At 38.6% G+C, this 20,975-nt stretch overlaps 1 protein-coding gene across 2 annotated transcripts; it reads right to left on the bottom strand.

Annotated features, from left to right (window-relative positions):
• Positions 1-764: 764 nt before the first annotated feature.
• Positions 765-19,226, bottom strand: tango2 (transport and golgi organization 2 homolog). 2 transcript variants are annotated; one of them, XM_079251844.1, is made up of 10 exons: positions 19,087-19,226; positions 18,690-18,750; positions 18,364-18,486; positions 12,006-12,094; positions 10,558-10,677; positions 10,274-10,391; positions 2,778-2,845; positions 2,420-2,573; positions 1,869-1,973; positions 765-1,478 (listed from the first exon to the last, which is right to left on the bottom strand). In XM_079251844.1, exons 3-10 carry the CDS (start codon positions 18,417-18,419, stop codon positions 1,358-1,360), a joined length of 831 nt encoding a protein of 276 aa, XP_079107970.1. In that variant the 5' UTR covers positions 18,420-18,486; positions 18,690-18,750; positions 19,087-19,226; the 3' UTR covers positions 765-1,357. The 2 variants fall into 2 exon arrangements, with proteins under 2 accessions (XP_079107970.1, XP_079107971.1); XM_079251845.1 differs by having other exon boundaries at positions 2,420-2,570.
• Positions 19,227-20,975: the final 1,749 nt, after the last annotated feature.

The following is a 20,975-nucleotide window of genomic DNA, read 5'->3' as shown; positions in this document are numbered from 1 at the left end:
CTGCCGGCTTTTCCATGATTGATTGAGCAACTAGCCAATGATGGCATCCTGATGTTACCGCGGTGACTGTTCAGCCAATACCAAAAAGGAAAGGAACGCGCATGGAAGATGATTCACTTTAAATAGGATCTGGTTTCATCCATTTTCATTTTAAAAAAAAAACAACAACATAAAAACTCCTAAGTTTGACACCCCCCACGAATTATATTGATTATGACCGGTTTTATGCACTTTTATACCTGTAAAGTTTGGATCTTGCAGAGCTGACTGTATATATGTACTTTCTTAAAGTGGCCATTTGGGGTCGCTGTTTGCTTATTGTTAATGATCAGCAGGAAAACGCAGCACAACAGGAGAGCTACAAACTGGCAACAATTAAAGATAAAACAGTGTTTTACTTGACAAAACAGAGGAAACACCGGTGTGATTAATAATGTTTAACACTAGTGTAGGACCAACATTAGGAAACCAAATGGGGCCACTTTGTGGGACCACATCACAAACTAGCAGATTACAGGTTTTTAGCATAGACCGCATGTGCTTTTTAGTAATGTCACCAAATAACTAAATCAAATTTGAAAATCGGCCTCTAATCAGATAGTAATCTCACAAATTTGACTTTGTAAGCCACATGATAGAAAACCATTGTGCACATAACATCCTCTGTTGCTTTAAGATGCTTTTAATCACACTGTAAAATGCTGTGTTTATATGGCAATACAACACATGAGGCAGAAGTCGTGTTGACTTTTTTTGGGGGAAAATTGAGAAAAATATTGCCTTTTGTCAAGGTCCATATGTCATAACACAACGTAAATGTCTGAAAAGATGTGTGAAATTATTGAGTAGCTGTAAAATACATAAATCTGCCATGGAAAAAAGGCAGTAATTTATTCCCCAAACATAAGCATTCAGCACCAAATTATCTGCTGTAAAAAATGCTGGAAGTCAGATTGACAACTAAAGGTCAAAATCTCATTTCAACAAGCTTAGATTGTACCACAATAATATTACTTATAGTCAGCTGTAATAGATTAGTTTTTTTTTCTTCTTTTTTTTTTTTTTTAAAAGCAAATCAATACTGTTTGTGACAGAAAGTAAACAAAATCAAGGTCCTTTGGCTTTTTATTCTTCAAATTAGCAGACATTTTCCAGAGTTGCATTTTACCTTCAACTAGTTCAGGAAACACATATTGCTCATACTTATGAGGCAGCTAGTGACTAGCTGAAGAAAAGAAAAAGTGCAGACGAGTCTTGATGTTCACATCGCTACTACTGGGAAACAGGACAGGGGCCGAGTGGGATGGAAGGGAAGATGATGCTGAAAGGCACAGAATGGGTTTCCTCCATCTTGTCTTCACACCTGTAGGTTGAACTGGAAAGAATTGGTGCTCCATTTGCTTGTGTCACAGTTGACCATGGTGCGTTCAGTGAAGCTAACATTCCCCTCTGCATCTATGAGGATTATTGTGTTGGTTCTGAATGAGCAGGAAGAGGACAAAACAAAGATATCACATTAATGTAATAGAATTAAGAATAAAGACAATCATGTTCAAATGTCACATTGATTGCCAAATACAAAAAAATGAGTAGGGTATCCTTGCCAGTGATATTTTAATGACACTGGTGAAAACATAACCCCTGATCCTTGGGTTTCAGGAGAGTCTATCAACTAACCCAGTGTGCCATAACAACACAGATGATCCCCTTTCATTTTCTCACTGTGGAAGGATGATTACATTGGGGATTACTGTGTTCCAACAATGATCCGATCTTGAAGCCTAGTGAAATCCTTTCAGTCACTACAGGTGGAGACAAGCAGAAGATATGAGGAATAAAAAGATATGGCATAGGTGGGAGATGCTGACCTTGTACCATAATGAGGGGAGCGAACACAGACAGCTGACAAAGCCTGGATCATGGAGTTGCTGTAGCCATCACCCTGGCTCTCCTGTACTGGATCAGGAGTGTTCCTATAAGACAAACAAGCCTTGTGAGGAAGGCTTTTCTGTACTTTCCATCCATTTACTCTTTCATTTCTGCCATTTCACCCAAGTATCTTTACAAGTCAAGTAGAAGCTCAAGGGGCAAACTACAAACAGGTGCAGAGAGTATACTACAGTGTTTCTCCATCTCAAAATATATTTGACACTTTGAGCAATACTTTTCCTCCTAGCTTGTACAGTCGAAGCAGGCTGACAGGACAAAAGCTAATGAGGATGACAGGACTCCAAACAAATACACTTGGCCAAAAAGTCACTACATACTGCAGGTTTATACATTTTCGAACATAAAATTCCTCTTCAAAAACGGAGAAAATCCTGTAAAAAAACCTAAATCAAAATTAAATATGCACTTAATCATATGCAAGTATGCAACAGAGAGGAAAAGGGTGTTTAAGATGGCACTCATTACTCACAGTTCCTCATTATTAAGGACATTAAGCAGCTCTTGCACCAGTCCATCATAAGACAGTGACTGGTCATTGACGACACAACTGAAGTGCTGCTTGCCTTGCAGAAGTTTCCTCCACGGAGTATCCAAGAGCGAATTACTTAAACTGTAGATTCCTGCTGAGGGTCAAAGCAAACAACACAGACAAATATACACAATAGTCAGCTCTGCTGGTGTCCTTTTTTGTCCTTTAATAAATTAAAAACAATCTGAGAGCAATATCAACACTGAAATGTCAGGCTAACAGGGATGGGCCAGAGGCCAAAAAGAGAGGTGAATGTGAAATGAATGGTTTCTACAGCAACCACATTAAAAACACAGACCTGGATTTAGACGGATGGGTTCAGGGCTGCCTCTGTTTCCATAGTAACACACTGTGTCTTGTTTTGCTCTAGATGGGACACAGTGCAATGGAAAATTAGACATTGTATTTAGATAATTAAACTTGTTTATTTCCATTATGACGCTGTATCAAGAGTCATAATACATCAATGTTAGTGAAATAAGCAGAGGTACAGCAAAAACTATATGTAAAGGAAGAATGTTTGGTGAACATGCAAGATAAGATGAAATATAAACTGTACAGAACCAGTTTTATTTTAGTTTTTCTCTTGTGGTGGATGCAGTTTGAAATAGAAAAATAACAAACAATTACTATCTATTCTAATAAGGTTTTAAAACACAAATCATTACTACAAACATTTAAAACTGTCAAAAAAATACCCCGTTATGATATTAGATCTCCTTGCAAAACCCTTGGTTAGAAGGAATTAATTCTTTTTGAAAAACCTCCCCAACATCAAGGGCAACTGTCACGGCGCTGGTACAGGATACAATGAATAATAAATTATCACCAAATGCTTTGAACTAGAAGGCAAGTGAACTTTTTCATTTTAGTTCATGACAGCTATACAAGTGGCATCAGTCAATCTGAAAAGTGGTGCAACAGTGCTTCAACATCTATCTTGGAAAGTTTCCCCATCAACAGCTGCCAAGACTCGGACATAAAATGCTGCTGGGCTTGTAGCCTTGTAACTCAATTTATTGGGTAGTTGTAAAAGCGAAAATGCAAAGATTATGCAAATAATGTGTTTTGGGTTTACGCTATGTATATAGCACCGTAATAGGAAAATATTGTGAAACCTTGCGAAAACAATTATGGAAATAAAGACTCCATCAGTCCATGCTCAGTCCATCAGAATTTGCTTTGATAATGAAATGATTTGGTTTAGTTTTTTGAACAGAAAGATGAAACGTTTGTCAGCTCCGGACTTTGCTGTTTAATTTAAAAAGAAAAAAAACAAACAAAATATTGACTTAATTTGAAAAGGTTTTGACAAAGATGATTAGTACTATTTTATTCCATTTTTTATTATCATTATTTTAATGTTTTAGAGATCACTTGATTAATTACTTCAAAAAATGATTAGGCAATCACCAAAGAAAATAACCCTTGCTTTATTCAGGACCTCATTAGGGATTAGGTTGAACAGCATTGGTACACAATGTAGGTAATATACTCTTCTCATTTCAAACGTTTTAGTGTCACCTTGTCTTTTTTTAGGTGGTGTATGTTATACTGGAATTTAGTATATGATGGAAACCCTGTCATGGTTTCTGAAGAAGACATCTGAGTTAAAGCATGTTTCCTGTTATCTTAATCCCAGTCAAACCAGTCAATTACCATAAATTTAACCTCTAGTATATTGCATTTTGAAGATTCAAATGAGATATCTATTTTGTTAAAATACATTATGCACAAAAAGATATCATTTTTGCTTACCAATGGTGGAACAGCTGCTCTCCAACACTGCTTTTAGCACTTTTAACAAGTACTAAGAGGATCACTGCATATTAAAATAAACTTAAATATGTAAACCTGATGATATAAGAGAGGGTGTGTGGATGGGGCTAGCCTGGAGGCCTTTGCTGCATGCTCCGTCTCTATAACTGCATAATAGAGACCACTAGACCCGGAAAATCTTACAAAAAGAAAAAACAGAAGAGATGATAAAAATGTGCTCTTTTGCTGTATTTTATTGTTAAAAATAGTCTGAAGAAGGAATAATATGATGCCAGGCTAAGATGAAAAAAAATCACACTGTAGTGTTTTTTACATGCAGGAAAATATGTGTCCAAACAGAAAACAGATCAACAGGCGGCCAGCAAAATCCTCAAAGCTGTCGGCTGACATCAGTTTTCATGACAACAATTGCTCTCCTTAATATTGTGTCTTGAGACCAAACTCAGTTGAACACTATAAATAAAGAAAAACAGCAACATTGGTTGGGTTCCTGTGGTGGCAATGAACACAGCAGCACTAAGCAATGCTGACAGGGACAGCAGTCCCTGTCCTCCCCAGCACTGTCAGAAGCTGTTCAATGAGAACCAGATGGAACTGTAACCTAAAGAGAAGCAAAGGAATCAGTGAAGCTTTTATTTATTGTCACCTCTGCCGAGGACAAACAAAATGCCTAAAAATATTGGGTTTTGGTTGTGGGACCTAAACAGAAGGATGTTTGTGTATACAGTTTGCCTGTGATCCAAATTACATTGTGATGGAACCAGGTGGAAGAGTTATTGAGAGACAGCTCAATTACTGCCGTTTGAAACTGGGCAGAATATTGAAAGTCCCATCAGCAATGCTGTAGGCTGATTTGGGCTGAGATGAGTAAACAGCAGGAGGTCGGGACCACTCGGCAGGGAGAGAGAGCAAAGAAAGAAGAGTCAAAATCAGGCTTTTTTCAGATCTCAGGCAGAGAGGTAATCAGTATGCTGACAGAGACATGCTCTAATGAAGAGTCCTCTATATAGAGCCTGAAGAGCAATTTCCCAATTGCCAGCTGTGGTGTAGTTGCCTAGAGATGGTAAAATGGGATTTTGATTCAGAATGTTGGCTGGTGATGCTGGTCAGGAATCTGAGAGTCATGTGTTATCAACCAACATCTGCAAATACTTCCACGTATGTTGCCTTATGGATGGCAAAGTGGGATTGTTAGTCAGTAAGTCTGCCAACGGGATCCAGACTGACTTTTGGTACAGTTCCCAGATGGTGAATTCTAATAACACAAGCAATTTACTGGGTTTTCATATATATATATTTCTTTTTACCATTCTGCAGACACAAAGTCTGCAAAAAAATTATTTACTTATAGTAAAATCTGAACAAACCACAAACCATCTGGGACAATGTCCTAGCTCCATGGCTCCATGAAATGAAATGAAAAAATACTTTATTAATCCCCAAAGGGAAATTCAATATTGTAGTATATAATCATAATTAATATGAGGAGGTCTTGTTCCAGAGGCTGATGGCTGCTGACAGGAATGATCTTCTGTATCTTTCAGTCTTACATCAGAACTGAAGAAGCCTCTCGCTGAACACACTTTGTTGTTTCATCACTGTGTTGTGGAGAGTGTGTGAAGAATCCTCCATCATCTTCATCAGCTTGTGCAGCATTCTTCTTTGGACAATCAGCTCCAGCGGCTCCAGAGTTACTCCAAGCACAGAACCAGCTTACTTGATCAGTTTGTTGATTCTCTTCAAGTCTCTGGTTCTGATGCTACTACCCCAGCAGATGCTGCAAAGCTGACTGCACTCTTCACAACAGACTTATAGAAGATATGCAACATCTTGGTGCAGACGTTAAACCATCTCAGCTTCCTTAAGAAGTACAGTCTGCTCTGACCTTTCTTGTAGATGTATTCGGTGTTGCATTTCCAGACCAGTGTGTTGTCCAGTTGGACTCCAAGATCCTTGTATTCCTCCACCACCTCCACCTCCTCTCCAAGGATGGAAACAGTGCTTTGTTTATTCTTGTTCCTCCTGAAGTCAACAATCATCTCTTTTGTTTTGCTGGTATTTAATATGAGATGATTGTTACAGCACAATTTTCACAAACTGACTGACCAGTTCTCTGTACTCTGCTTCTTGTCCATCACTGATACACCCCACAACTGCAGAATCATCAGAGTATTTCTGCAGATGACAGGACTCAGAGTTGTACTGGAAGTCTGAGGTGTACAGAGTGAAGAGGAATGGTGAGAGTACAGTTCCTTGTGGTGCACCAGTGCTGCTGGCCTCCATCTCAGACACACAACCTTTCAGTCTCACAAACTGTGGTCTATTTGTGAGGTAGTCATAGATCCAGGTGGTTGTGGAGGTATCCACCTGGAATTTATGGAGCTTCTCACATAACGGAGCTTTAGCATCATAAAGAAAATTATTTCACCAAGGATCCACTTCTAAAAGATGGTCCAACAAGCTACTGAATCCTCTAGTGATTTATTATTAGTAGTTATGAGTTTTTCCAACATCACGATTCTACATATGTGCCAAATGACACTATATCTCATGTATGTTAAGCTACGCTGCGATGGACTGGCGAGCTGTCCAGGGTGTACCCTGTCTGTCGCCCAAAGCCAGCTGGGATAGGCCTCCAGCTCCAGCTTCCCCGCGACCCTGAATTGGATTAAGCGGTTCAGAAAATAAATGAATGAATGAATGTTAAGCTACGTTTAAGATTCGGAAAAGACCAGCTGATTTTAAAACTAAACTGAATGATGAAACTTAAAAAGTGAACTAAAAAACTGAGCTTACTTCTTCACATAAAGGCATGAATGAAAAAAAAAAAAAAAGTAGGATTAGGATCTTATGACCCTGTTTAAAAAAAAAAACAGGTTTTCTTCAGCTTTCTGTCCTGCTTTGTTTCCTGTTCGTTAGTGCACCTGGTTTCATTTAGCTTATCCATTCCACTGATGTCTTGTTGCGTTTCATGTACATACAGTATATCCCGCTTGGTAGCTCAGTTTGCTGTTGCCAGCTCGTTGTCTTATTTGTCCTGTTTTGTTGTAATCAGCCATATCGTCTCTCCAGTTAATTAAAACATTTATTGCATTCCACCTGCCTCGTGCCTCTTGGTCCTGCATTTCCGTCCACATCTCTGCCATTCCCTGACAGATTCACTCCGCATAAAATATTTACACTGATTCAAAACAATATGGTGCCGTGTTTTTATTTAAAGAAAATATCATTTTGCAATAGCTAATACAACAAGCTTCGGGGAAAAAAACCCCAAAACCCATCCACCCCTGATACTCTGGAATGTGTAACTAAAAACCAGCCATTTGTGTTTACCTCTAACAAGTCTATGCCAAGAATAACAAGACAAGATTGGAGGCAATAAACCTGAACCACTTTCTAAAGTTGTTTTTACGAAACAGTCACACTCTGTTTGACTGAAAGTGCAATAAAGGAGGCATATCTTTGCTGGCAAACATCAGTAGAAGCATTCATTAAAATGAATAGTCTCTGGGCATTGACTTTCAAGAGAGAGTTTCTCAAAATGGGATCAAAAACCCAAATTTATGGAAATGTCAGATGAAATGTTGGATACAGAGCCTAGGGAACAGCAGCACAGACCAGAAACTGAATATATATGGTTTCAGTTCCCCAATGGGAGGGCTCAATGGAACGTTCTGGAAACTGCAAAGCTGCCATTAAACAAATCAGTCAATTTACAACTCAATCCAACATGGTTATAGATTGGACCTCATGGGGGTACTGATGAACCAAAGCAAGAAAAAAAAAAGACATATGAGAGCCAGGCAGAAATATTCTGCATATAAAAAGGTAAAATGCTGCTCTCCAATGCTAGCAAGGTAATAAGACACTCAACGAAGGAGGCCATGAAAAGAAAAGAAAAAAAAAAACAAAAAAACACACACACCTGTCCTGTCCCCCCAGTTAGACCACATCATAAATCATGTCTCTGGATACAGATGAATGAAAAATCCTTTAATTGTAAAATAAAGCAGCTCTCTATTGTCCAGATGTTGTTATTGATTCGAAAAGAAACTAGACACCTTATTTCCGCCGTGCTGCTGGACACACTACAGCGGAAAATCAAACAGGCTGCTTTAAAAAAAAAAAAGAAGACAAAAGGAAAGCTTGCTTTTTGCCACCGAGTGTCATCTCTACCTGAGGTGAGAGCTGCTTCCATCAGATAGTGTCTGAGGGAGAACATATATGCTGCATTTACACTCAAAGGCTCCATTGACTGATTTTAACTGCAGATAATGGACCAGTCAAAGATGAGGACAAAAAAAAATGTCTTATCAAAAACACGCAGTCTTTCACTTCACTGGTTTCTTCTGAATGTGGTATGACACAAGGAACAGCACCATAGTTTTACAGGTGCAATTACAGCAGCGGCATGTCCTAAAGGCCCAAACCTCCATTAAAGCAAGCAAAAAAGCAAAACATGCACATTATCAGTCAAAGGTTTGGACACACTTTCCCATTAAATCCAATCAGAAAGGGTGTCAAAATTTTTGATTGGTACTGTAGCTCAGATATTCTTCTGAACTGAAGCAACTACAAAGTGAGTGACTTTGATGGTGGTGCACCAACAAAGCTGCACTTTCCATCCATTTCACCCCCCACAAATCTAGGACTGATTTGAAACAAAAATGTGAAAATATATAAATGAAATTATCATTTCCTTATTTTTTTGTCAATTAAAAGGATCTTTATAGTAGTTATTTAGTTATTTAAGATCTTGTAATGCATGGTAGGAATGACCTTCTAAAGCCGGGACCCTCAATCCTGATCCTCGGAGGCTGGTGAACTGCAGGTTTTCCAAGTGTCTCAGCTGTAACACACCTGATTCAAATAAATGTGTATTTAGCAGACACGTGCAGAGCTTGTCTGAGTCTTATTCCAAATGTTTGCAAAATGTTTGCTACAAACATAGAGCGCAGCAGGCAGAGATGCAGGTAATGCAAGTACAATTTTAGTAAAAATGAGTTCAATTCATTTGTCCCTGGTAGTTTGATCCACTGATACAGGAAGACCAAAAACATTTGGGTGTTGGTGTTGACAACTGAAAACCCAACAGCTGGCATGGGATCGCTTTTTCAACATTGTCTCCTAATGGCGACTGCGGCTGGCTGAAGTGATTTTAGGCGTTATGCAATCAGCTTCCAGGGTGATGAAATCCCAGGAGCAAATCTAAATCACGCATTGGCAGGTAGTTCTGCAGTGAAAAAAGGGTCCATGTGGAAAACTTGACAAGTTAACACTTGTATCCAACACTGACACAGCTTGAATAAGTGCAATTTCTGGTTGATGATTCCTTTTCAATTAATTTTCAATTTAACGACACAAAATTCTGAGACAACCTGACAGGAACTGGTCAAATACTCTAAAAGGTATCTATCATATAAAACTAAGAAAGTATTTGCTTGGAAGACATTTCAGGGTGTGTGTTTAAACCCCTTCAACCCTTGTGGTTATAAAGTCTTACCATAAACCAAAGGACCACAGGCCTGACAACAATGTCTGTGTGCGCCGGTTTACTTTGATTTCTCTCTTTTTAGCAGTTCACAAATTCAGTCAAGCCTGAAATCTGACCTGGTATTTCTTTCGACTTTAAAACTGATCTTTCACAGCTGAGCATCTAAAATTCTTCCTTGTTTTTTCTACTTCTAGTTGTGTAGAAATACGGAAATCAAGAGGCTGTCTGGGTTTCATTCCTCTATAACTGAGTGACACCCCAGTCTTAATAAAAAAAAAAAAAAAAAAAAAAAAAAAAAAAAATACTCTCAGCAAATCACAATCTATTCTAAAAAAATTAATCTTAAACTACAACAGTCTTGAGTATTTTAATGACTGAGGGCTAACTTTCAGTCCATGAAGTAACCTCCTGCAGGACAAATATCTACTTTTATGATCAGTCTCGCAGCATTCATCTGTGACTTCACTTTTTCAGTGGACGGACTTTACACCAAGGTGGATTTCACCACACCTTTCACTCACCTGAATTCTGCTGTGATAAGGTTGAAGCCATTGTACAGGTGACCTTCTGCAGACACCTTCTTAAGGTAGGAATAGCTGTCTAGGTCCTTATCCATAAGGTAGTTAGACACTAGAAATCCTGCAGGTCAACAAAAGTTCACATTTAAAACCATTAATGTTCTTAAATCAAACACACAAAACATTTATACATATTTAGACCTGAACTGTTTACAACATGCTGAATACCTGATAGGACATCTAAAATGCAATAACAGGAAGAAATTGTATTGAAATGGCTGGCTAACCTCTTCCTAGTGCATCAGGGTTCGGACGACTTTCCATGTAGTTGGTTATCGCAGCCAACTTGCCCCTTTTGCTGATCCCAAGCCATGAACCACCTTCTTTTCCACACTCCAGGTCCAGGCCTGGCAAACAAAGACAAAATAATGTTTAATAGATCCAGGCCAGGCCAGGTCCTATGAACATTATAAGAACACAGACCCAAACATATAAAATGTACCATAAAATCTTTCCTTTAATATTTTGGAGAGGAAAAATGATATTTCCTGTTCATACATCATCTGCCTTCTAAAGTAAACTGCACAACAAAATGATTCACCGTCATAATTTTTAGGATGATATCTGCAAAGAATGAAACCATTTGTTATGAATTAAACTATAAACTTGTGAACCTCGCTGCATAAATCATCATCTAGGAAAACATTCAACATAATTAAAGTAATATTTACCTAGTTCAAACACATAAGTGTTCCTTTAAAGGAAATTTCAAAATGATAAAGTTCCAATTTTGTCATTTCTTCTCAGCATATTGTGGATGTGTAAAATAATAAACCTTAGATCCAAGAACATAATAGTTCAACTTTCTATTTACACTACTATCATTTAGCAACAGGCACTATGTTCATAAATGTATTATTAGTATGAATAGAAAAAAATTGTTTATCAATAAATAAGTTATAGACTTCCTACATTTTTTGTCTTCTTTGTTAAGTGGGCATGCTTGCCGTGATCAATTAAGACAGGCCCCCTTACACTGACAGTAAGCCAAAGAGCCAAATGGTCTTATTCCTCTGAGAGTGGACAGAAAGCTACTCTGATACCACGGGGAACCCTTGTGTACTTTCCTTCTTGTCATGATATGTCTCCTACAGGCCTCTGCGACTGCCCTCCACCCCCACCTCACAGATAAGGCAAAGCCATTTATTCCTGTCACATCCCATAAAAACAGCCATCAATTAAAGACCCGCTAGTGGAGTCCTGACCCCCCCCCCCATTACAAAGGCGAGAGGGGACTGATGAACAACGAGGCAACGTCTGTGTTTCCTTTTGTAGCAGAAAAAAGTAAAGGATGATTGATTTCTTCTGCTCGGCTATAATCTGTATTGTGCACCCGTCAATTAAATATAGTTTACTGTGGGAGGGGATGTGCTGGGACGGATTAGAGGAGAATTGGATTCTGAGGTGAAGGAGATAGATTTTTCCTTCAAAGACTGCTAAAAGGCTCACATCTGTTGCAATTACAGTTATCAACCTAAGATGGCTGTTTTTAAGTCTAATATGTTCATTGTAAATCACATCATTTCCAACATTAGTGTAACTTATCTGCATAAAACAACTTATAAACACGGAACAAGTAGTTTGTTATTCAGTGCTATTCAAAGCATGCGTAGCTACTAGGCCATTAAATGGGCAGTGAGACAGTCGATTAGTGATCTTTATTGAACCAACTTACCGCTGAGGATCTCACTGTTGGTCCCCCAAAAGTCTGCAGCTTTGGATGGCCTGTTGTAAAATTCATCTCTGTTTGCAGCCAAAATTAGCCTGAAGAGTTGGACAGAGAAGTTGCAACAGTTGCATCGTTACAATTTATCATCTGACTCTCAGCCACTCACTCAATCTCTTTCCTCTAAACATAGATGTAGATGATACAAACAAATGTGTTTACAAGACAATTAATGTCTGCTATAAAAGAGGACAGCATGACTTCTTTGGCTCATGATGTATAATCTAGAGTAGACAGATGACCATAGATGGTAATCCTTTAGGCAACATTCAACTTCAATAAGTGTCATCAAATGAGTCGAGGAGCCTTCATCATTAGCATCTGGTTATCAACACACTGACTAATGTGGATGTGCATTGTGGCTGATTTAGCAACAGGAAACGCAACGGGTCATTACTGAAGGATGAAAGGAAAAGAAAGAGAGAAAATAATAAAGCAACAGGTTAGGACCAGAGTCAACATCAGACTGACTTTCACTGGGTGGAGGGAGCTCAGAGGAAAGGTAGGATACAAGACGTTCAGAGTTATCCATCTTTAGGGGGTACCACAGTGAGAAAATCTGCCAAAAGTTCATCAGTGTTGCTTTAAGACTCTAAAATATATAATCTAAAATAACGAACAAGTTATTTTAGGTTTATTTGTTTGCTAACAAAGGACTCTAAAAGTACAATGAGGCAGTTTGGAGTTAATTAATATAACATTTTAAGTACTTAAAAACAAACAAACAAAAAAAAAAACAAAACATCATTTGAACCATTTTCTCCATATACATGGCAGCTTTAGACATGAAAAAAACTTAAGTTGACAATAATGACAATATGATGACAGTCATGATGGTAATTGGTGACTGTGAGGACCTGGAAAGTCAGTCACACACAGTGGTTTCATTATGGGGAATTAAGAGGCTGAGAGAGTTCAGATTCCAGAGACATGGTCAGGAGTGAGCCAAGAGGTCAGAACACTAAGAGACAGGTGAGGTACTTACTGGAGGAAACACAACAATGATCATCTTAATTTTGAAATTAACAAAGTGTCCAAAAATATTATTTTATAATCTCATAAATTGCTTTGAGTGGATGAATAGTATGTACAAAATGTTGATTTACACAGCATTAAGTTAACATTTAAAGAAGCATTAGGCCTATTTCTGACCTTAAAAATATGTGTTTCAGACTCATGTTGAAGGCACAGTGACATTTACTATTATATTCCCAGAGCTGTCATTGCCCAGCAGCTTCCACTGGCTGAGAAACTGCCCTCTACAACTTTTACTTTTGGGACTCTGCATCACTTCAGCTGAGTTTCACTTCATCCACCACGTAACATGTCAACAACTGGATATCAACACACTGGCCACTTTGAAGGCACACAGTGACGGATTCATCAAAGAAACCCAAGAGGACATTATAGGTAGAAAAGAGGAGAGCAAAATAGAGAAAGGGACACAGCAAGAGACAAGACAAGAATCAACTAGAACTCAGTGAATAGAGCTTAGAGTAGCAGTAAGATTCAAGATGGATGCCAAATTAGTTGATGTGAGGGGATGCCACACTGGAAAAAAAACCATCTACCAAGCTTCAGTAGTACTTATTTTAAGAAAACAATACAAATTCTCAATACATCAAATACGCTGATTTAATTTTGGAGAAATGTGCATCAGAGGTGTGTGACACATTTTAACTTCAGAGAAAAGTCTGAGCCTTGTGTTAAAAAGGCAGTATGTGATTATCAAATGACTTTTACTGATGGCCATAGAGCTTTGAATTGTGAATAGACTGAAAACTGTAAACTGAAATAACATTTTTAGACATAAATAATCTGATGTACGTGTCATTTGGCAAAGCTGGATACGTCTGCAACATGTAAATAATCTTTACAGGTGTTTTCCATTCTGAATATGTTGTTCTCTCCGTGGAAGGATAAAACTAGAATATTTACAGCTACAAACAACAGAGGACAGCCTGAACAGATAAGATTTACAGTGAATCCCCTGAGATGGACGCAGTTTTTCTGTCTGTTAAGGGTTGCACAACACTTTGACCTGTATTACTACAAGGAAGTCACTCCGTAATGGTGTTATTACTATTGCTACCAATAACAAGTAAAGACTGTGCTGCAGCTTGAATCAAATACAACAGTTACAGTAGATTCAATATGTTTTTATTAGCAGGTCACTACTGTCAAGTGTGTGTGGAGGAAAACTAGCATCAGTTAAATGCTGCACATGCTCCTTACACATCTATTCACCAACATTTGCAAAGCACCATGCATGATCTTAATCAGACTCATTTCTCCTATTCCACAGCTACAAAACAAACAAAACAATTGTTCTCCTTGCTTGGAGGAAAGGGCAACCTCTATCCCACCATGTGATTTAAAAAAAAAAAAAGAAATTAGCATTTCTGCATGTAATTATACTGCTGTTAGTCTATATTTGCAAATGCACAAGCTAAATCGTTATTATTTTATAAAGCATTGTGGCACTGCAGTTCACACAAGCAATAAAGAAAATGCTATTTGTTAACCTCTATATAAGCTGTGTGTTCCCTCTGAGCATGACAATGGTCTCCCAATTAATCGTTCAGGATGGGAGCCTTTCATGAGCAAACAAATAAACCAAAGTGTGCTGATAGGGGTCGACCTTGGTGTATCAAAGGCTAATAATGGCTTGTTCCCATGGCACTGTGTGAGCCCCCACTGTTCCCAGAAAGAAAAAAAACGCTCACACTAATGATGCTGCACAGGACAGAGCATCTGCTACTTGATCCTGAGGGGCAGATCCAATGCAAGCATCTCAGATCGCATGTACAGTTGCATCATGTAGGAGGCATGGCGAGAAACAGAGGAATCACGGCTGGTCAACATTTAACATTTAGCTTCCCCCCCCCCCCTTTTTGATATTTTTTTTTTTAATAAACAGCTTGCAAAGATCAAATAATTTATTTGAAAGCATCAGACTACTGCAATAGAGAGAAGAAAAAAACCCAATGAAGGAAAATGTATGGACTATGTGGTGACCAGTTCATGAGTGAAAATATTTCAGGCTTTATCATCTTGTAATTTGCCTGAAGGTCTTTGGGCCCAGACCTGACCATCCAGAGAAACCCCAAACCAGCTGCTTTGGTAAATCCAGGTAGTGGCTTTAGTTTTGTCATAGCACTGTACACAAGAGGGGTCAAAATCCAACTGCAATGCTGCATTGTTGGTTGCAGCATGGCTTTGGTTGTCAAAAAGAGGGAGGAAAAAAGCCAACAATAGACAGGAAATGTTTTTGTAATAAAGAAATGTCAGCATGTGGGTGATCAGCAAGTCATTTGTGCAGAACATGAAGCCATTTAACTCCTGCGGATACAGTCCTGTAATTTTATACTGCAGAGTTTCAGAATGGCACTTTGTAACAAATTCATGTTTCCCCTCCCCAGTCTTAGCATGCTAAACAATCCTTTTGTTGTGCAACACAAGAAAAAAAAAATTTCTGTAAACAGTAGTCTATATATAGACTCAGCACAACAGCATTAGGACGCAGAACAGTTCACCTTTCCCCCAGGTTCACATCCAAGTCAGTACTCATAACACACCTCTGCTGTCCTCTCCTTAGGCAGGGTCAAACTCCCAGAAGGAAGGACAGAGACGGACTGCGCCCAGGCAGAGAGCTCTCTCTCAACCTCTGGGGGATTATAATAAGCTGGAACTCCACAGCACACCGTAACCCTCATTGACTGCTTATAGTGTACCAGTCTGTGCAGTCGGCTGGAAGAAGTTAACATTTACTGCTGGGTAGGACATGTGGACTCAGTTGAAAGATGCAGCGCCCTTATGAAAATTGTAGATTTGAGCAAATGAGGTCTTACTTTCCATGTTGCACTTTAAACAGGGTGTAGAAAATGAATTAGGAAAATGAAGAAATGTAGCCTAAAGTAACAACTCGGCCAGAACAGGAGCTTTACAATAATTCATGTAAAAAGACTAAACAGTTAGTGACACTTGATTGTACAGATGTGTTTTTTTTTTACTTGGTGCTTGATACTCTAGATCAGAGGTCTCCAACTCGGACCTACGAAGTCCGCAATCCAGCAGGTTTCCCATGTATTTCTGATTCAACACACCTGAATCAAATTAAAAGGATCTAAAAGCCTATCAGGTTCAGCACAAACAATCAATAATTTGAATCAGCTGTGTTGGAGAAAGGATGCATGGAAAACCTGCTGGATTGCGGACCTCGCGGGACTGAGTTGGAGACCTCTGCTCTATATCCAAGATTGGCATCCATTTAAAACTGAAGGTACTTCTTAAATACTCTAAAGATAGTAAATATGATGTACTGCAACTTACTGTATGTACTCTTTCTGTAGTAGGAAAGAGAAATTGTTTATTTTTATTAGCATTCTTTACCATGCACTCTTGATGCATTACGTCTTTCATGTGCTTAAAGGCACTTCTCTTGTTTGGGTTGTCTTGTGCAGAGTTAGATTATTGTATGTATCCAGACTGTTCTCTTAGTAATGATGAGGATATATTTGTAAGTGTCTGTCTTGCAAGCATTCCAGTAAAAGATCTGTCTTGTGAAACCAAATATTCCTTTCCAAATTTCAGTGACTAATTCTTGTGTCTTGCTCTTTTTTCCTAGAATACATTTCAACCTCTTTCATAATAAGTTTGGTTCTTTGACCTAACATTTAAAGGGGTGCTATTATGGTTTTTGGAGTTTTCTGAGCTTTCTACAGTGTTGAATCCTCATCAGACATGTGAACGGCACCGTTTTTTTTATCACCTAAACGTGTGTTTGAGTTTGAGTTTGAGTTCCAGCACGCTCTCCGTTTGGTTTCCATGGCGACGAAAAACGCGTTGTTTTAGAGAGTTTTTTTTCTACTTCGAAATCCTTGTGACGTCCCGGGGGATAAGGTTCGGTGATTGGTTACCTTCTACTGGTTAACAAGGGCATGTACAAATACATCAGGCGGGTGGAAAACGTCGGATAAAGTTATTTTGAACGATGGCTGGTGAGTTTACCAAAGAGAGACATCCTGCTGCATTCGTTGCTGTTTTCCACTTCGTTTTCAGGGTCTGATTCAGGTTCCAACATGTGGCGCTGTATGCTATGTGTTGACATTGTATTTTGTTTTTTTATTGAGTTCATATTAGCCTAATCCTTCTGTTTATGAGATGTTACAATGACGGCGAAAGCAGTTGCAGTGCGCGCTCCCGATGTAGTGCACGGGCGGGAGGCGGGGCTTAATGCGGAAGAGTCTCAATCCACTCGTTTTGCCCACAGGCTGATCTGACGGAGAGGGTCGGTCTGAAGTAAATAAAGCGATTTGTGTTAATAACTCGATCAATCCCAGCCTTTCTGGTCTCCGAAATAAAAATAAATTAGCCTGAAATGCACATAATAGTTCCACTTTAAGCAATCTTGTAGGTATGCTTTTTTTTCCTTTTTTCTTATTTATCCTGATACCTTATGTGTTATTTACCTCAGAAATCTAAATTAGACAATACTGTCTGCTCCTGCTTTAAAGGAGGCACTAATGCCACCCTCAGTTGGAGCTCCTTTTACTCAGTACTTTTACTCAGTATTATTGCCCAGATTGTAATTTACAACAACCGATATAAACAGGTAATTTGCAACCTTTACTGGTTATCTGTTACAATCTCCTTGGATGTGGAAACTGAACTCAGCAATTATAAACAATAAAATTGCCATGCTTAAAGCAAAATTATATAATTACTTATAAATCTATAATGCATTCTCAAATGTATTTAATTCAGTGAATGGGCCTTTGTTGGTTCTTCTAAAGTCTCAGTATGGTGTTGTTGAAGTACTGAAACCAGACAGTCAATAACTTCAACAGTATTTGTTTAATGTGTGTTTGATCTATTTTAACTCATTTTGCTCCTAATAATTTAAATTGAATAATTCAATCATTAATTTTCTTATCTGCCTAGTTAGGTTAAGAATCACAGGAAAGCTGGAGCCTATTCCAGCATTCATTATGCGAGAGGCTGGGTACAACCTGGACAGGTTGCCAGTCCATCACAGTTACATTTAAATTTATGATTTTATCATGATTTCATTGTAATTTTTTTTTTAACTGCCTGTACCTTTTACATTTTTAACACTTGTTTTGCTTCATCTGCAATGCATTTAATGTTTTATGTAAAGCATTTTTAATTGTCTTGCACATGAAATGTGCAGCCTTGCCTTTGAACACAACTTTCTGGTGTCCTGCTTTTGCAGTCTCATTTTTATGTAACCTTATCAAAGGAAATGTTAAAGTACATCTTTATTGAAATAAGGTAATCATCTTACCTGTAGGCATTTTTGGAAGCAGGTCGAGGGTCAAACTTTAAGAAGATTATACACATGGATGTATTGGTAAGTGATGAGCTATGTATCACTCAGTCCACATCTGCATTTAAACATAAGTCATATCTGAGAAAAAGAAGCAAACATGAGTCAGTATCAGCACTTAGAGCTGTAAATGTATTGTATAATGTTAAATTATGGTATGATGGAAATGCTGTGATTGCACAAATGAGGACAGATGTTGTGAAGCAAATCAATCTAAGAAGAAAAAGCGTACTTTATGCATGGATCAAGTTATGTATCTTTACAGTGACTGTTTTAGTACTTACATTGTGTAATTGGCTGTAGGACAAACATATAGACAACCCAGAGTACATGCTGTATGTGCCCCTGTGAACATAAACCAAATTCAGCATTGCATGCTTCACAAGTAGCTTACAATCAGAGGTTACTCACCTTTAACTAAATGCTAACGACAAAAATATGCTTATTGTAAGGCAGTAATACAATACTTGTAAACTCAGCCATGATTCACTACATTTCACAGTTCATTAAGGCCCTGAACGAGCAAGCTGTCAGGTCTGAAACAACTTCTAAGAAAGTTTATGTTAGCATTAAACCCAAGAGAATGGCTTTATGAATGACTATGAGTGCTGCCTGGGTTAGCTAATGTTAGCATGGGAAGAAGTGAGAGAAATACAAGCCCAGTGAACTTTAGCTACTCACCTAAGTTTAGCCGATTGTTAGCCAACCTGCAAATAATATATGTCCACCTAACTCCCTGCTGTCTTCGACACACTATCCACTGCTTTGTACTGTCAGCTGCTTGTACTCACTGTCCCTTTACACTCGTTGTTGACAACCACTCACATAGAGTGAACTCGATTTGTGTTTCAATCGTATCCTAAAGCGCAACAACTAACTCTCTTTCTATCAATTGCCCTTAACCCCACCCACCTTGGCTTTTTACATAAATAAAACGAATGCACATCATGGGGGCTCAGCGGTTCGACGCTATTGGACGCTGGAGAAAAAAAATACAATTTCCGGTTCGTACTATTACCTTCAAAACAAAAGCTTGCAATACTTTAAGAGGTGGTTTGACCACAAAATAGGTTACTTGCGTTTCTGGCTCAATTAACTTTAAATGTAGGAATGCTAAATATAGCTCGTCTTTTTATTTGCGTTTAATTTATAATAATACAACGATATAAGGACATTTGAACGATGTATTGATTGAATATACAGAGGCAAATGGAAGAAATAAAAACAAAACAGGGCAATAAGAAACAGAATTGTGTGTATTATTGACAAAATCACTGACCTGTTATGCGTTTTATATATTTAATTAGGTAAATCATTGCCTAATATAATAATATCTTCAGATAATGCGATAACCAGTCAGAAATGTCTTCCAGTACTGTGCTAGTAGCGATGGGGCGGAGACACTCAGCGTGAACGACAGCATCCAGCACTGTTGTGGATGAGAGGGATAAAGGCTCTTCTGCATTTCATTCAGCACGGCGTCACGGCCACTATTTATTTTAGCAATTGTAATCCATACAGGTTTTAAATATAACTTTTAAACCAGTGAAGTTACTTCAGTTTTTTGCATGGACACACCAAACGCAACCCGCTAACTACTAATTCGAGGTTTTTAGGGTGGTAAAGTAGTAGGGTGTGCAGAGTTGCACACAAAAATAACACACAACGGTTTTCGACTGGGGTTTCGGACGGAGTACTGCTCAACAAAGTGGAGTCGTTTCGCCTGAAGACAGCGATGAGCAGGAGAAACTGAGGTAAACAGCGACGCAGCTCAATGCCTTCTTGCGCAAATCTGTGGTGATTTACGTCGCCAAGTTTTATCCTGCGCCGGTGTAACTCAGTAGCAGGCAGGTGCAACATTAATGTAGTAACAATCCTGTAATAAAATTGTAATTTTATACACGTGAAGCTTAAAAGATATTCTCCCCACTAAGGAATGAGTAGACGGAGCACGCTGATTAGGGCGCGCGGACATGCTGTGTTATTACTGTAGCTTAATTATGGCGTTTTTTATGTAGTAAAATGAAGCACGCGGGGTATTAGATGTTTTACTTTGCAGTATTGCACCAAATACGTCAATTAAAAGGGATTTACTTTGCTAGTTCATGTATTATTATGAAGCCCCTTCGCGTAGAGGTGCAGCCGCAACGACCTGTCAATCAGCATCCTCGTAGCTTACTAGTCCATTGTTTCCCCCCCTGTTTGTGAGTGAGTTGCCATGGAGAGTCTTCCGGTTTCCCTCTTGTAATTACCTTATTTGGAGAAGGGGCGGCTGGACTGATGGAGTTGTCAGGTTAACACTGCTCTTACATTCATGTCTAAGTGAGTAAAAACCAGAGAGGAGGGAATGCTTCCAGACAGACATATGAGCTAAGGCCTCAAACGAAATTCTTCGTTTTTGATTGGTCCTGGTCAGCTTTTTTCCCCGCACGCCGCTAGCCCCTAATGGCCTCAGGATGTGGTAGGATTCAATTAAAGTAATTAACTCTCAACATGTGCAATCAATTTGTCTTAGCTTGTACTTGAATTTGAATGCACACCACACACAAGTGTTGAGATACTGAGCTTAC

Source organism: Telmatherina bonti (assembly GCF_933228915.1).
Source record: "Telmatherina bonti genome assembly, chromosome: 13".
Lineage (NCBI taxonomy): Eukaryota > Metazoa > Chordata > Actinopteri > Atheriniformes > Telmatherinidae > Telmatherina > Telmatherina bonti.
The sequence above is the reverse complement of the archived record's forward strand: the minus strand, read 5'-3'. Positions and strand labels throughout refer to the sequence as shown.

Coding starts and splice junctions, on each gene's coding strand:
- tango2 (XM_079251844.1), bottom strand. CDS start 18,419: ATGTGTATAATCTTCTTAAAGTTTGACCCTCGACCTGCTTCCAAAAAT. Junction 2,574..2,777: donor ACCCATCCGTCTAAATCCAG/GTCTGTGTTTTT, acceptor TTTGACCCTCAG/CAGGAATCTACAGTTTAAGT. Junction 1,974..2,419: donor GTCCTTAATAATGAGGAACT/GTGAGTAATGAG, acceptor TTTGTCTTATAG/GAACACTCCTGATCCAGTAC.